Source organism: Amblyomma mixtum, chromosome 9 (genome assembly GCF_055824585.1).
Source record: "Amblyomma mixtum isolate Tamu chromosome 9, ASM5582458v1, whole genome shotgun sequence".
Lineage (NCBI taxonomy): Eukaryota > Metazoa > Arthropoda > Arachnida > Ixodida > Ixodidae > Amblyomma > Amblyomma mixtum.
This window is the reverse complement of record NC_143020.1, coordinates 111,445,850-111,462,268: the sequence shown is the minus strand read 5'-3', so window position 1 is coordinate 111,462,268 and position 16,419 is coordinate 111,445,850. Positions and strand designations below refer to the sequence as shown.

At 46.1% G+C, this 16,419-nt stretch overlaps 1 protein-coding gene across 2 annotated transcripts in view; it reads right to left on the bottom strand.

The window, feature by feature from the left end:
• Positions 1-16,419, bottom strand: part of LOC149330736 (multidrug resistance-associated protein 1-like) — a 61,564-nt gene that overhangs the window by 38,327 nt on the left and 6,818 nt on the right. For both annotated transcript variants that reach the window (XM_089561388.1, XM_089561389.1), the window contains exons 2-8: positions 10,896-11,075; positions 9,425-9,550; positions 7,706-7,843; positions 3,794-3,925; positions 2,863-2,924; positions 1,964-2,092; positions 459-623 (exon numbers count right to left, since the gene is read on the bottom strand). In XM_089561388.1, coding sequence (XP_089417514.1) covers positions 459-623; positions 1,964-2,092; positions 2,863-2,924; positions 3,794-3,925; positions 7,706-7,843; positions 9,425-9,550; positions 10,896-11,075 — 932 coding nt within the window. The remainder of the gene's footprint in view (positions 1-458; positions 624-1,963; positions 2,093-2,862; positions 2,925-3,793; positions 3,926-7,705; positions 7,844-9,424; positions 9,551-10,895; positions 11,076-16,419) is intronic.

Genomic DNA, 16,419 nt, shown 5'->3' with positions numbered 1-16,419 from the left:
CTTATGGTAGGGTGAGAGCGAATTGATCAATAACTCGGAGTGGGAACAGTGTTTCCCACTTCGGGGTTTCCCCTAAACATTTGACCAACACTGTTCCCACTTCGAGTTATTGATCAATTCGCTCTCGCCCTACCATATGCTTGCCGTCCCGGTTAGCTCAGTTGGCAGAGCGACTACTCCGGTGCAGCGGTGGTCCCGGGTTCGAACCCCGGACCAGGACGAATTTTTCTTTAACTACGAAGTTTCTGAGAAAGCTGTATAGCTTTCCTTTGTAGCCGTATGGCTGCGCTTGGGTGGATGCCAATGAGTAATTACTCCCTTATTACAAATTTACTCCACCTTGGGGGTTTCCCCTAAAGCATTTGACCATCCTTGACGGATCCCGCTTTCCGTGACAATCGCGTCGCTTCTTCACCCTTTCAACGTGACACCGAGCCGACTGTGAAGCTGGCACTCACTCCAGCGCCACCGGGTTGACGAAGGTGAGCAGGGAACCCGCCAGTCTGAAGAAACCTATTAGGATGAGCTCAGGCAGGAAGGTCCTGAAGAGCGGAGCCATGATGCCCACGTGGAGTGACGAAGCGGGACCGCTCTCTTCGGCCGCACCTTTCTCCGGCACAGACCTGCACATGCGGCCGCGAAGATCAAGGAAAAACCATGACACATAATCTCGGCCCACTGCAGAAGCGAACGTGTATCATGAGAAGTGTGGCGGAAGTGACGTGGATATCTTTCCACACAGGTTTTAGTTTACTTTGTTATTTATACATACAGAGATCTTTCTCAAGACCATGGCAAGCTGGGTACATGCACATAAAAGCATATACAAAAAGATAAGGGCGAATTAGTTTAGGCGCTCGAGCCCTGCTGAAAAAAGTTGTACGATGTAATAAACTCATACAGTTTGTCATACAAATATAATACTTATCATACAAATCATCCAAAATTATCATACAAATGTCATAAATTTCTGTAAAATCATACAGTCATCATAGAGATGTCATATAATATGATACAAATTGTATGATATTTTATGATGAAGCTTCTATGAGGTTATTGCATCATATAGAACTTTTTTTTCAGCAGGGATCTTCAAATGACGCTAGTGAGTTCTGTGTAATTGCGTCATTAATGAGGTTATTCCTCGTTAATTTCGTGGGTACATGCACATAAAATCATATACAAAAAGATAAGGGTAAATTAGCTTAGGTGCTCTTCGAATGACGCTAATGAGTTCTGTGTAATTGCGTTGTTAGTGAGGTATCTCCTCGTTAAATTCCTCATCACTCCTCGTTAGGTTAACTTTCCTCGATAACTTAAGTTCGCCATCATCATATCCGCCATCTCGAGCCCACTCAAGTTTACTGCAGGGCGAAGGTATCTTCCAACGACATCCAACTGACCCTGTGCTGTACCAACTGTGGCTACCTTATCTTCACAATATTTCTAACCTCACTCGCCCACCTAACTTTCTGCCGGCCTCTGCTACGCTTATCTTCTCTTGGAATCCACTCCATTTCCCTTAAGAAACATCGGTAATGTCACCTCTTAGCATTGCATGTCCTCCCATATCCACTTCATGTTCGGAATCTCAGAATATCCATAACGCACATTTGCTCCCTAACCCATTCAATTCTCTTCCTTTCAATATTACCCTTTCGTTTTCTTTTAAACAGCTTGCCGCGCTGTCTTCAATTCAGTTTAGACCCTTTTCGTCAGCTTCCGGGTTTCGGCCCCATAGATGAGTACCAGTAAGATACAACTATCTTTTCTTTTCCTATTGAGCGATATTGATGCCTGGCTATTTATAGCGTAATATTACTTGCCAAATGTGCTCCACCCCTTTTGTATTTTCGGAACATATGCTACAGTCTGTCAACGTTAGCCCCCCTCATTATTTCTCCCGCCGTTCACAGCGGTGTCCTTCACTTAGGGCTCAGGTAACCAGGAAAAAGAATCGTACTTTTTCCGTTGCTTCTGGCTCCGGTAAAAGCGGTCGAATTGGAGCGCGACGTGCTTTGTGGCGTTGGCCTTGTCCAGATCCCACATGTCGCTCAGCTGCAGGGGTTCCCTGTATCCACGGGTTATAAGCCTGCAGTTTACGGAAACGAGAAAAAAAAAATTACGTAAGCAGAGCAACCAACTAAACCCACCAAACTGCGACCGTGAAGCAAAAGACTTGCCGAATTTGTTTGTTGATTGAGCCTAGAGTCTAGTGAGCACTGGTAAATATAAACAGCTGTATGGCTACACTCATTTGTATTGGTAAATACATAGCTGCAACTTTACGTGTTAAGCGCCTACTTACAGCCCCTAAAAAGAAATTAGAACGGCGATAATATCCAACAGATTTATCTACGACAAATTTCATGACCGGATGAAGTTGTGGATGTTTGCGTAACCCGTGTGTAACACGCTAACGGCACCTTTCTTAAAAAGCCTTCATTTCAGAAGTCAACAGCTATTTCGAACAAATTAATTAAATGTAATATGTGTGTGACCTGTTGATTATATTTCATAACGTCCTCATTAACACCATGGACCTTTATGGACCTCGTATCTGGCATGACCCAGCAGTTCTATGCAAGCGTATTCAGGACCAACAAATAAAGAAAGCTATTTAGGCCATGACAGAATGCCATTGACCTCTAGCTTGAAAATGCAGTTAATTGGTGCCTGGTGTTTTCATACTGCACATTGCATCGCTATTCCACCTCCAACGTTTGTTATCTCCAAACGTCGGAGATGGACAGTACGGCCTGGCCGATGCAAACAGCTAAACGAAACAACATGATTTGTGATCCGTGTGGTTCTTCACAGAAAATATTTCCCGCCGTGGAACTGGGGGCTTAGATGACTTACCCGTTGAACCACCAGAAGATAACCGCCGATAAAAATGACGCCTTCCCTTCGGGGCATTCTTTCTGTAAGATAACCCAAGAAAAGCCCAGATCAAAACTCACATTAACATCTAGTTACACTGTGTTGGCAATGGGATAGAATTAGAAGGTGTTGCTGTTGATACATCGAGTTTGTGTCATTCTTTCCCGGTTGTGTTTGCGGACCCATTACACGTTTGTCTGCACTCAACCTGACATCTCTTCGCGTCATCTATCTGGCAGTCAGGTGTTTCCCCAAAAGTGTCTAGAGGAGGCAACTCGTAGGCATTTAAGATACATCAAAACATGTCGTTGTCACTTCCGGTCTTGTGACGACACTTCCCCCAGCCAATGGGAATGATCTGGTTTGATGACGTCACCTTCCTCCAGCCAATGGACGAATTTTATGACTGGCATCACATTTTTTTCTCGATGATGCTTCCAACGATATCGAAATATTAATTAATCCCACGAGGCTGGCACTTAATCTTATTTCACCTTTCTGCAGAGCTCCTTTCTTATATCTCTGAAGGAGCCTGCATTCTTCGCTTTCTCCGAAATACGCGTCAGTGTTTTTGCATTACGTCTACTTCAAATCGCACTGCAGTCAGACAGAACTCAAGAACGCAGCGGCAAATGACCCTCAAAGGATGACTTCCAACCAGTGACGCCATGGCAGTAGGCGACGCCATTTGTTGATGGTTCTCCTCTGTGGGCCACTTCCCGCTGCGTTCTTGGGTGGTATTAGACCGTTGCTAACGGAGGGAGAATTAAACAAATGACGTTCTGGCCGGGCTAGTTGGTTCATAATGAAGATAACGAGTACAAACTGCGCGAACAAGACGGAACGTAAGGCACACAAAAGGACAGACAAAGACAGACAAAAAAGGACAGATGAAAAAGCCATAGTTCACCGTTTTACGCTTCTTCCTGGGAGACGTGTCGGCGAAGCAGCTGAGCAGAAACTGGCAAGCCGTGACGGGGAAGTAGATGACGGTCACCGTGAACTGGAACTCGAGGTTCAGCACTGGATCCTTGCTCTCTTGCTGAAGAGTTCCGGGGGAGGGGGGGGGGGGGGGAGTGACGTGGAAAGTCAGGCGATCGGCTTGGACAGACATAGAGGGGGGTAGTGGAGGTGGATGGCGGCTGATGTGCATTGAAGCATGCTCATTCCAGTCAAATGTTGCTGCTTTTCCGAAAGGAATGAAGAAACAATGAATCCTTGGGGTAATCTGGAAAAGGCCATTTCGTTGTGTTTCGCCAAATGCCGCGGGTTAAGGTTGTCTGGCCGTGGTCTGCACCTTCAGCGCTCATCTTTGTTCGTTTAAAATACGGTTGAGGGCGCTTCCAACTACAGTGTAGTCGCGCAAGAATGGAGGCATATATAAACATAAAATACCCCCGAAAGCAGAAGACCTGACAGCCGTCGCCGTAGCTCAGTTGGTAGAGCACCGGTCGGAGGTCGGTTCGGTTCCCACTGGTGGCATGGGTTTGTTTTTTCTTCTGCCTTTCTAATCATCTTTAAGCGATAACACATTCAGTAATACTCTCCATTGGTGAACACCACAAAGAAAATAAATATTTAAAAAAATCCCCTGTGTTCCCTTGGTTTCTGTGGCTGTTGGCTTCTCTCATATAGCTTTCTGCCAATGCCGGAAACAGGACCAAGCAGTAGCTACTCTGCGGTAAAAAGTGGATATATGGTGCTTTTCAGCCCCTTCTACAACTTTACGAAACGCGCTTAGGTCTAGAATATATTTCAAATCTTTGCATAAAAGTCTTAGAAATATTTAACTAGGTGGAATTAAAATATACACACAACTGGCCCATACAACGGCAAATATTATTTCGGTGCTTTCATGCCTCCGTGGTGTACCGCTTTTTTTTTTAAGTCTCCGCTCAGGTTACGTGAAACACCGGAACGTTGCGCCGAGCGAGCTAGGACGACTACAGTGAACCACTAACAGCTGAACCTGGCTACATTTAATAGATTTTTGAGTAACTTGTCAAAAAATTTGTCCTAAAAGTTACGCTGTAGCTTCCGTTAGGTGTGGCAGTAGATGGCGGAAGTGGGCAAGCGTGGTTTTTTGGTGTCCTAGAATAACGACGAGCAGGAAAGTCGAAAATGAGGCCGCGATATCATGTAATGTTCCAAGTGCTCTTTTCAGAATTCGATGCCTCCCAGTTGTTAATTTTACCCAGCTGCTGACATCGGCACCGCTTCGTTTTTCCTCAAACAAACCACCGTTCGCTGTCACGAGCTCTACTGCAGAATAAAAGCATTTAGCAAAAACCCAGAAACTTGCGAAACCAATTGTTACCACAATAGATTGAAGAGGGACATGCATACCGTATTTACCCAATCCCTGCGCGTAAATTTTTAACAATAACTGAACCTGAAACCGGAATAGGTGCTATAATTGTGTTCAAAACACATACCACGCTGGTAACAACACCAGCATTCATTGTCATAACAAAATGGCGGTGAGGCATTTCTCTTATTGCGCTGACACCACGGTGTTCTGGGTTTTTTGCGCAAAAGACACGACACAAAAGAAACGAGGTAGACAGGACAAGCGCTTTTGTCGTGTCTTTTGCGCAAAAAACCCAGAATGCTTAGGCACCAACTAGCCTGCAAAAACATACTTGCAAGTTACACCACGGTGGCTGACACTCAGCAATCTGCTGAAGTCTACCGCCCCAACTACCCAACTACAATGCGCTACGTCGCGTTTTTTCCACTTGTTTCAATTCATCACCAGCATACTGAAAATCCTCGCCACTGTTCAAAAGCATTTATTTATTTATTTGTTTATTTATTTATTTATTTATTTATTTATTTATTTATTTATTTATTTATTTATTTATTTATTTATTTATTTATTTATTTATTTATTTATTTATTTATTTATTTATTTATTTATTTATTTATTTATTTATAGCCATCTGCGAACGCTGGTCGCCACGACAGCATTGAGGAAGACATGTTGGGGCGCGCAGACTGTGATAAGGAGCTCTCCAAAAGCAATGAGAACACGAAACGAAGAACGATTAACGCTTCATACAGCCCAATTTTTGCCTTTTCTGTTTTGTCGGACATGAAAATTACGTCCGCACAATATGAAGGGGCAATTACGGTACTACGATGGTATCAATGCAGAGCTTTCCTCACGCAGCTGGGGCTTTAAAAAACTCACATAGTTCGCCTTCTTCCGGGATGAACAAGTGACGACAGCTGTGCCGTACCCCCCCCCCCCCCTCCCCTGCCCCTCCGCGATTTTAGTATGGTGTAGACCCCAACTGGTGTATACAGCGCCTAGAGATAATGAAGACCCGAAAGCAGGGACACAGCGCATTCTACTCACTGGTGTTGTCCTCTCATTTGTAATGTCTTTGCTACTTAGCGCTGATTACGTCGGATCTTCTAGCCACCCCTTACACCCTGACGAAAGTTACCCATTCTTATCACACAGCCCGTTATATCATATTCTTCAGTTCACCCACTCCCTCGACCACGGAATTCATATGAGGCAGGTTAGCCTGATCATGGCCAGTTTGCCAATATCCCTCAAGCCAAAAGTATACAACGGCTGTATCTTACCGGTACTCACCTATGGGGTAGAAACGTGGAGGCTAACAGAGAGGGTTCAGCTTAAGTTAAGAACAACGCAGCGAGCTATGCAAAGGAAAATGATAGGTGTAACGTTAAGACATCGGAAGCAGGTGGAGTGGATGAGAGAACAAACGCGGGTTAATGACATCCTAGTTGAAATCAAGAGGAGGAAATAGGCTTGGGCAGGGCATGTAATGCGAAGGAAAGATAACCGCTGGTCCTTAAAGGTGCACTGAAGAGGATTCTGAACATGTCTTTTTGCCGCGGAAACTCGATCTACACGTTCCTAGCATTCTTAGAAACAGTGACTTATTGCCCTGTGTGGCCGATTTCCCCAATTAAATCGAATTAACGTCCGGCTCCCGCCTTTTTTTTTTTTTAATTCTGCCTCGTACGGTGGGCGGAGTCGACCAACGCGTGGAGCGCCTTTCACCCAATCCCGTGGAGGCTTTGCTTTCGCTTTATTTTGCTTTTTAGGTTTCCATGAATAAATAGTTTCATTCGCAGATAATATAGCCGCAAAATAAGCCCGAAGAAATAAAAATACGCGCGGACTATTTGCTACTACGGACTACTACGTATTACTCCGCCGATGGCAGAGCGGCAAGCCGCCACGGGACTGGGTGAAGCGCTCCACGCGTTGGTCGACTCCGCCCATCGTACGAGGCAGGATTCAAAAAAAAAAAAGGCGGGAGCCGGACGTTGAATCGATTTAATTGGGGAAATCGGCCACACACGGCAGTAAATCGCAGTTTCTAAGAAAGCTCGGGACGTGTAGATCGAGTTCCCGCGGGAAAAAGACAAGTTCAGATTCCTCTTCAGTGCACCTTTAAGAGTAACATACTGGATTCCAAGAGAAGGGAACCGTAGCTGGGGGTGGCAGAAAGTTAGGTGGGCGGATGTGATTATGAAGTTTGCGGAGATACGGTGGCTGCAGCTGGCAGAGTACAGGGTTAATTGGAGAGACATGGGAGAGGCCTTTGCCCTGCAGTGGGCATAGTTAGGCTGATGATAAACCTGAACAACAGTGTCTTTGGAAAGCGCGTGAACGCAAAGGTTTTAAGTTATGTACTGTGATGCCAAAGCCGTTTGACGCACAGAAGACTCCTCATTAATGTAGGACCAAACTAAACTCATTAACTTTTCAACAACGGCATGAATTGAAGCCAACTGTGCTGGGCGTGAAAGGACCCTGAAGAATGTCTTGCCATACCTCGCCGAAGACCTTCATCATGAGCGAGCGGTAGCGAAGAGTTCCGGCCACTGTCATGAGCAGCCAGAAGATGGTGAGCGGTGCTGACGTGTAGAAACCGGCTTGGCGACCTCCCACCACAAGGGCCACGGTTAGGGCCTGTCCGAAAGAAAGGGAGGAGGGGTGGAGAGAGTAAGGAGTGCACTCAAAGCAGGTATAGTCTGATACAAAACAAGAACGAAGTGGCCTTTCTCCTACAAAATCCCCCTACCAGCCAATGGCGTCGTCCGACTCTCATTGATAAGAGCGTAACAATGCAGGGAGAAAGCTATCCCTGGTCATGGAGGGAAGGGACTGTACCCTTTCATCTGCTACGCCCTGCATTGGCGTATTGGCTACGTATATGTGATCCGCTACTCTCCAATCCCTGTAACCGCACCTTTATCACGCGGTGTAACGTGTTACCGGTACCGGAGTACGGGGAGCCCGCGCGCAGCCAATGAGCATGCGCAAATCGCCTTGACGTCGCCAAATGGCGCCAGGTACCCGGCAGCTGCGCGCGCGCGCCTGCAGCATCGGGACCAATCAGTGCGTGCTCAGTGGCGGTTGGCGGGCTCCTGGTACTCCGGTAACGTTAACGGTAGCACGGTATGCTAAATGTGACGGAACAGCGCAAAACACCGGGACAAGAGACAAGCGCTGACTTACAACTGGTTTTTATTTCGAAGAAACACTGCTTCTTATACCTTCTTCTCCCCCTCAAAAAAACAACAAATGCGTCACAACCATATCGTTCAAGCGTCCAAAAAAACATAAGATAAATAATCACAGAGATTTATAATCACATTTTTAACATTTCAAATTCTTTCTTAGTCAAAGCAACAGACGGCGTGCTGACACAATCGTCGCGCAGACTCGCTATCGAAGCTGCCTCGATTATTTCCCTGACTAACTGGTCTTTGTGATTAGCCAAAGCTTTGCATTTCTGGAAAACAGGTGCACAACTTGTTGAAGGGCAATCTCTGCAATGAATTTCCAGGTTCCTGCAAGCTTGCTCAAAATTAGTTTTGTGTTCTAGTAGCCTTTCGTTCATGCACCTACCAGTCTGCCCTATGTATTGTTTACCACATGTCACTGGCAACGAATAAACAAGGCCTTCGGTGCACTCCACAAAGGGGGTTCGATGCTTTATCGTGTATCTCTGCTTCTTTTTGGTCGGGTCGGAATTGACTGGTCTGCACAGACTTTTGAGTTTGTTAGGAGCAGTCATCAGTCATGTGATTATAAATCTCTGTGATTATTTATCTTATGTTTTTTTGGACGCTTGAACGATATGGTTGTGACGCATTTGTTGTTTTTTTTTTGAGGGGGAGAAGAAGGTATAAGAAGCAGTGTTTCTTCGAAATAAAAACCAGTTGTAAGTCAGCGCTTGTCTCTTGTCCCGGTGTTTTGCGCTGTTCCGTCACAAATGAATAACCAACATGCCCAAGCTGCTGTCCTGGATGCTAAATGTGTCTATTGCTGCAAGCACATCTTTGTAACTGAACTGCGCTTCTATGCAGTTACTTAAACACCTTCGTCTTGTTTTACAATACAGCTGTACAAACCACACCGACGTATCTTTCGCAGTTTTCAAAACAGAAATCTGTAAATGTTCAAACAAAAATCACTTTGTATATGTGATGCCCACAGATATGGACTGTCCTTTGTTCGCGCATCCAGGAGAGGGGGCGTACTTACAAAAGTGACCAGGCGTATCGCTGGTGCTGCGTAGTCGACAGGGTAGACCCTGGCGCCGCCGCCGAGCCTGAAGAAGCGCTCGGCGAGCTCGGCGCACGCCACGGCCATTAGGAGAAGCGAGAAAGCCTGCACAACATACGAAAGCCGAAACGTACTTCGTAACTTTCCCGCCCCTCAGCACTCGCCGCAACCTAGTGTAGTCTTCTTCAAAAAAATAAATAAATAAATAAACAGGCCATTCAGAATCCACTTCTCGGCCACGTAGCGGGGCTACTATAAGCTATTAAAAGGCAGAATCTCTACGCGCTAATCCAAAAAGCAGCGGTTCTGGGTTCGACTTCTTGCTTCGTCAGCGTGACTGACGGGCCACTTACGCACGTGCCTTCATTTTCTGATATCAGGCAAAAGGCTTCAAACAGCTCCCTTTTTATCTTATCCTGCGACACGTGCGTAAGTGACCCATCAGTCACGTTGACGAAGCGAGAAGTCGACTTTTTAAGGACATGAAAAAACCCAGAACAGATACGCATGCAAATCTACCACAAACGAAAACAAGCTAACTCAGTGCCCTGACACCACCATGTTTGATTGTTCTTTCATTTAATATTTTTTGACCGTTCATATAAAATGAGTTTCCCGCGTATTAAAAAAAGTTGAGAGCTTGCGCCTTGTCTGTGTGCGCAGTTTTTGCGTCCAGTATTGTTCGTTCCCTTGGGTAGAGCACTAATGAAGTTAAATATGAACCAACTAGGCACATTTGCAGCCTCATCTACGCTTTATGGTGCCCGGCTGCTGACCCGACAGACGTGGGTTCGATCCCGGCTGCGGCGGTGAAATTTTTATGAAAGCGAAATTCTAGAGGTCCGTGTACTGTGATGTCAGTGCACGTTAAAGAACTCAAGGCGGTCAAAGTAACTCGAAGCCCTCCATGTCTGCTAACGATCCTCTCACTTCCACGCATGAGAGCCCGGGAGGGCGCCTTTCATCCTCATAAGTGTGCTCTTGGTTCGCTCGATAGCAACAGAGATACCGATTTCCGGTCTCCACTCACACACCGTACCCCATTTTTCCCCCTCACTCTATCTCTTTCACGCGTCGTGATGACTTCCACCCACGATGTACAAGGCACTCACTCTACTGGCTGTCTACATTTCGCTTTCGAAATGTTGAATTTCGGCGGTTGAATTTCTTTGGAGGAGAAATTCTAGAGGCCCGTGTATTGTGCGATGTCAGTGCACGTTAAAGAACCCCAGGTGGTGGAAATTTCCGGAGCCCTCCACTACGGCGTCTCTCATAGCGTCTCTCACATTTCGCTTTCGAAGTATGTGGGGTACAAAGTTTTGAGCTTATTTCCATGGCAACGTTGCGCAGGAAATCAAAGACAATCACAAAGGAAATGTTTCCCAGTCGAGTTAATTTCTCACCGCAATGTTTTGTGAAACTGGCGCCATCTGTATTCGGTGCAACTCACCACTTTGGCGGCAGTAAGCAGTGTCCAGGGGCGCCTGGTCCTCTCGCCTTTGCGCATGGCGAGGGCTTCGAAGGGCGCGCAGAGCCAGAGGAGTCCGCACGGCACCCACAACATCACGGTGTCTTGGAAGCACAGCGGCAGATCCGGATCGCCCTCGGTGTCCCATGATAGCTGCAGGTCCTGTGGTGACACAGAATAGTAACGTTTATTTCGCTTTCTCTATGAGGAATCAAGCAAGCCTAGTTAATGCAACTGCACTGTGTTAAGAACGAAGACGCAGGCGCAGTGCAACCGTTAACTGCGACGTCAACCATCCGACTACAGACACAAAGGGAACTGAGTTTTGTAGCGAAAGCTACATTGGCCGCCAACTTGCGATTTCACTGTGGCGGTGCTCCGAGGAGGCACAGAGACCAACCCCAGAGCCGTTGCCTAGCAACCGACGCAGCTGGCGGACACCGCCAAAGCCACCTAGACTAGACAAGGCCTGTTCGCTCCTCCTCTCCACAGGGGCCTACGTCACACTAGTTGCCCGACCCGCCCGACCGGTCCGACCGCGAACGACGGTGAGAGTTCGGTGAAACGCAGCACAGGCTCATAGAAACGCAGGCCTGTGGTTAGGTTAGGCAGCGAACGTGCTGACATTTCTTTTTTCCGGCTTCTAGGTTTTCGAGCTGCAGTGCGTCAAACCTTTTTCTCCTGGCCTGTGCACGTTGAAATCATGATGTGGTGCTAAAGAAAAGCACATTTTGTAATCGCTGCAACATGGGCCGTTGCTGTGTGCCGGGGTGCCGCGGAAATTATGTCGGTGGCCCAAAAGTTAGAGTGTTTGGTTTTCCCGAAGATGAAGCTCACAGAAAAGCTTGGATGAGAGCAGTTCCTCGCAAGGATTTTACGCCAATCATACATTCCAAGGTAGAAAGTAAAAACCTTCTGTAACTTTAAAACTTGTTGAAGAATTGTTTCGGGAGAACCGGATGTAATTATAATTAAGCTTTCTCATGCAGGTATGCGAGCTCCATTTCCATGAGCAAGACCATTACCAAGCTCTCACATGATGATAAACAAACAGGAAGAACCATAGAGCTCAACCGCGATCGTGTTCAACTTGAAAAGGGTGCAGTGCCTTCGGTGTTCCCCAATTTCCCATCATATCTTCCTTCTACACCTTCATGAGGGCACGTCGGGAAAATATAAATTTTTGTAAATTGAAGAATGACGCCATTCAGGACAGCAGTCAGAAGAAGGCAGTTGCCAGGAAACTAAAAGAAATTAAAGGATTGAAATATTTTAATGCAGAACACTCTGACCAATAAAATGTCCATAAAGTATTCATGTTACTGTTTTGCATGACTTCGTTCATTTTGTTTATTTTAATGTCTAACACGCCATCCGCTTTCGAACATAACAAAAAAAACGTACATTTCTTTAAAAAGCAACAGAATGCATGAGATGTAGCAGGTACTGCATCTCATGCATTCTGCCTCATTCTACTGCTTTTCTGTCTACGAAAAAATATTTTGAAGTTAATATGAACTAAATACGATGAACTGAAGAGCAGGAACTACAGCAATGCAATGCTCTGTCACAAGTATTATCATGCAGCTGTAAAAACGAAGCACTTAGCTCCAATACGAAGTATATTGCAAGGGCCACGAAAGATAGCATAAATTATAAATTAATAAGGAAGATATTTAGCGATATTATGCTCGCGTTTAAAAAGCTGTTGTTTAGTCGCTAATCCATATTTATTGACTCGCTTCTAAAGCCATTGTACCTCGGATAGTAAAAAAGTGCGCTTAAAACTGCCGGCGAACCCCCGCAGTCGCGAGCGGAGGTCGGACAACTAGCGTGACCGCGCGCCTCGCCGCGGAGCCGCCGTTTGGTGTGACGTCACACCGCTTGCCTCGTCGTTGCGCTCGCTTTCGCTACGTATATCCTGGCATAGCCGAGCTAGCCACTGCCAATTTTCTTCTTTTCTTACGTATAAATACATAACAGTCACTTGGGGATCGCTGCTGCAAACACAGCAACAAGTGGTCGAGTCACACCCATGCAATAGCAGTAGCAGTAATAAAAATAATGATAATGTTTACTTCACCCCCAAAATGTACATGGTGGCAGTATGCCCACAGTACAAGCTCCCTCTTGGACAGCTTGACTCGGCCATGGACACCCAGCCGCTAACTACGGCAGCAAAACAGCGGGTCACAGAACTTTCAATACATATGTATTAAACGATATTACACACGACCACAACAGCTACTGCCCGTAAGAAAAATAAAAGCACATATATGAAGCAAACAAGCGAAATAATACATTTAATTTGCTTTAGAAAAGCAATGGAGAGTCAGATAGTAAATAAAACCTATTCTAACATGTTCTTGTACGAGGTGGTTCTTAGGGCAACATTTCTGAAAGAAAGGGCATTTAGCATACGTGGTAGTATGTCTTCTGGTATTTGGAGGCCATATGTTGTTATGTATGTTCTAATGTGCCAGTTATCAAAGTAAACACTTATCAAGTGCGGTGGTGGCTTCACAAATACAGGAACATTGGCTGCACATATCAATTTTATCTCCTTGCCGAGTTGTCCATGCTTGCCTCGCAACACATCTGAGTAATATAACAGTGCGTATACAAAGCACCGACTTTTTGTTCTGAGTAAAACTTGATTCTATGCCTTTACGTAGCACTTGTGGCGTTAATCGGCTTCCCGCCCTCACCTGATCCATTCAAATGCGTCAGATAAAGTTCTTACGTACACTCTTGGTCCAAAATTATCGGGCCACAGCGTTCCGCTCCAGCGAAACGAATGTTCCTAGAATGCGCCGGGTAGTGGATCATTGAAAGCATAAGTCAAGCAGGCAGCTTCTCTACTGCAAGACGAAACCTTCTGATAACATTTGAAGGTCATTCCGTCGTTAATACTGCAGTAATGGCTCTGTTATGCGGCTGAAGCGAAAAGCCTTTGGCCTTAAGACTTTTGACTAAGGCTGTACCTACCTATTCGGCAGCCAGAGACGTGCTTATTGCGGCTACATCACTGACCTTTCATGCAACTGTATCTAGTAGCCGACGAATTGATCTCAAAGGTTTTCACAGACGACCGCCAGTTATAGGAACTCCAGCTGGAGCGCGAAAGCCAGTTGTCGTCACCCAGGGCCTGAATGCATGTTTTTTTCCCTCTCCGTACCCTCCTACTCCTCTTCGCAACACGAAGCGCCACCAAGAGAGGAAGCGGTGGGCTTCGTGTGCCAGTTACTTTGCTATAAGTGCGATACTTTTCCTTTCATTACACAGAAGCCTTCAAGGAAGCGTATGCACTTCAAAATTGAAGCGAAGCTCTAAAAGAGGCCCATGTACTGCGCGATGCCAGTGCACGTTAAAGATCCCTAGGTGGTAGAAATTTTTCCGGCGGTGCCTCCACTACGGCACCTCGTTCTTTCTTTCTTCTTTCCCTCTCACCTTCCTCCACTACAGCACCTCTTTCTCTCTTTCCTTTTTCCCTCCCACCTTCATCCCTTCCCCCACGGCGCGGATGAAGTGTTCTCCGAGAACTGAGACGGGCTCTGCGCCTATCATTTCCTCAACACCAAAACCAATTCCACAGTGCTTTCATTCATTCGCCAGTTAAGCCAGAAATTAGTCCTGCTTTTTTTAGAGCGTAAGCTCTACTTCTCGACCAAAGCTTCAAAAGCCGTTTCACCGCTGAAGCCTGAACTTGAACTGACCTTGGGAGTTAAATAAAGTAAATAAATAAAATAAATATCGACGCGAGTAGAATTTTAACCCGCGTAGGCGCGAACAGATCAGCATGGCCTCTGCACGGGACCACTAAGATATATGGCGCCCTCGATCATGCCTCGTATTAAACTGCAGCACACTCTCACTCTTCTTCTTCTTCTTCTTCCTCTTTATAATGGCACATACCCGCATTGGGGGATTGGCCAAGGTATAGTGGCATGAATAAGGAAATTTCCACAGGATTACGACAAATTATCGGAGCCAAGAGCGAATTTTGAAAAATGTATCCATGGAAAACGACAGAAGAATATTTAAAGTTAAATAACAAAGAACATTTTGGTGAAAAAAAAAAGAAAAACTAAGACTTTTAAAGGAGTTAGAAACCAACTCTACCAGTTGCAATTATTTAATCACGGAGATTCCCCACAAATTGAACCCAATGCAAATCCTTTGGCGCTCGCACCGAACTATAATAACACTGACAGAGATAACAGGAGCCCTAACTGTGCATTGCACGTCGTCGTCTTCATGAACTAAAACTACCATCGAACCAATATGGCCGCCAGACGAGCCGACGAGCCGCCAAAGCTAAACCATGAGCTAACCTGGCTAAACACATACTTTCGCAAGTCTACTTGATTTAACTACGTCAAATAATAATAATAATTGGTATTTGAGGAAAGTAAATCACGCAGTATCTGTCTCTCATATCTCGGTGGACACCCTACCACTTTTTCGCAAATTATGCACGCTAGATGGTGCTCGCAGCGCCAAGCAACTACAGCAACTGAAGACAATGCAGAGAGGTTCCGCATACGTTTCGAACAGGCGTAGTGATGAAGTGAATTCAATGCAGAGGCAGCAACACATCACAGCTCCTGACGAACGAATGATAAGTATTCCAGCACTGGCGATACAGGAATGGTGACGTTTATGTCTTTTTTTCCTTTTGTGCTGTAACCCAAGCAACACAAGTAATCGGCCCAATATTGCATGCTTTCACTGTGGTCCATTGTTGTACCAGCCTTTGTCCATGCATTTCCAATATTGGCCCGAATACCTGCGCTTCTTGGGTAGTAACCTGCAGACAGGTCGGGGCTAGCATCGAAAAGAACCGGCGGAGAGGCTTTTACGAAGATATCGCCGAAAATGCCCACAACGCGCGACCCCGAAAGTCTACGTGCTCCCCCCCTGATAAACTGAGCGTACTATCTTTGTAAACAGAAAGCGCTTCTGATAATCCCATCAGCGACAGCCACGGCCACCACAGCCGCGATGTTTCGTAATATCTGGAGGATGAGGTATCAAAGCTTTCCCTTGATCCCGCTTGGCTTTTACCGATAAGGCTTTCACGTCGGTGTAACACGCTGCCTAACGGAAGGAGCAGGCATTTATTGGGAGCTCCCGCGATGTTTATCAGCGCCACCTGCCTAGCCATCAGCTTCCAAGCTCTGTCTGATAGCAGCTGCCACAGCCGAAAACATGCCTTCTTTCCCTTTGGATTTTTGTAATTATAAACCACTGGTACTAGGAGGCAAGATAACCGCTGGTCCTTAAGGGTAACGGAGTGGATTCCAAGAGAAGGCAAGCGTAGCAGGGGGCGGCAGACATTTAGGTGGGCGGATGAGATTAAGAAGTTTGCGAGGGTACGGTGGCCGCAACTGGCGAAGGACAGGGTTAATTGGAGAGACATGCCGCTGCGGTGGCTCAGTGGTTATGGTGCTCGGCTGCTGACCCGAAAGACGCGGGTTCGATCCCAGCCGCGGCGGTTGAATTT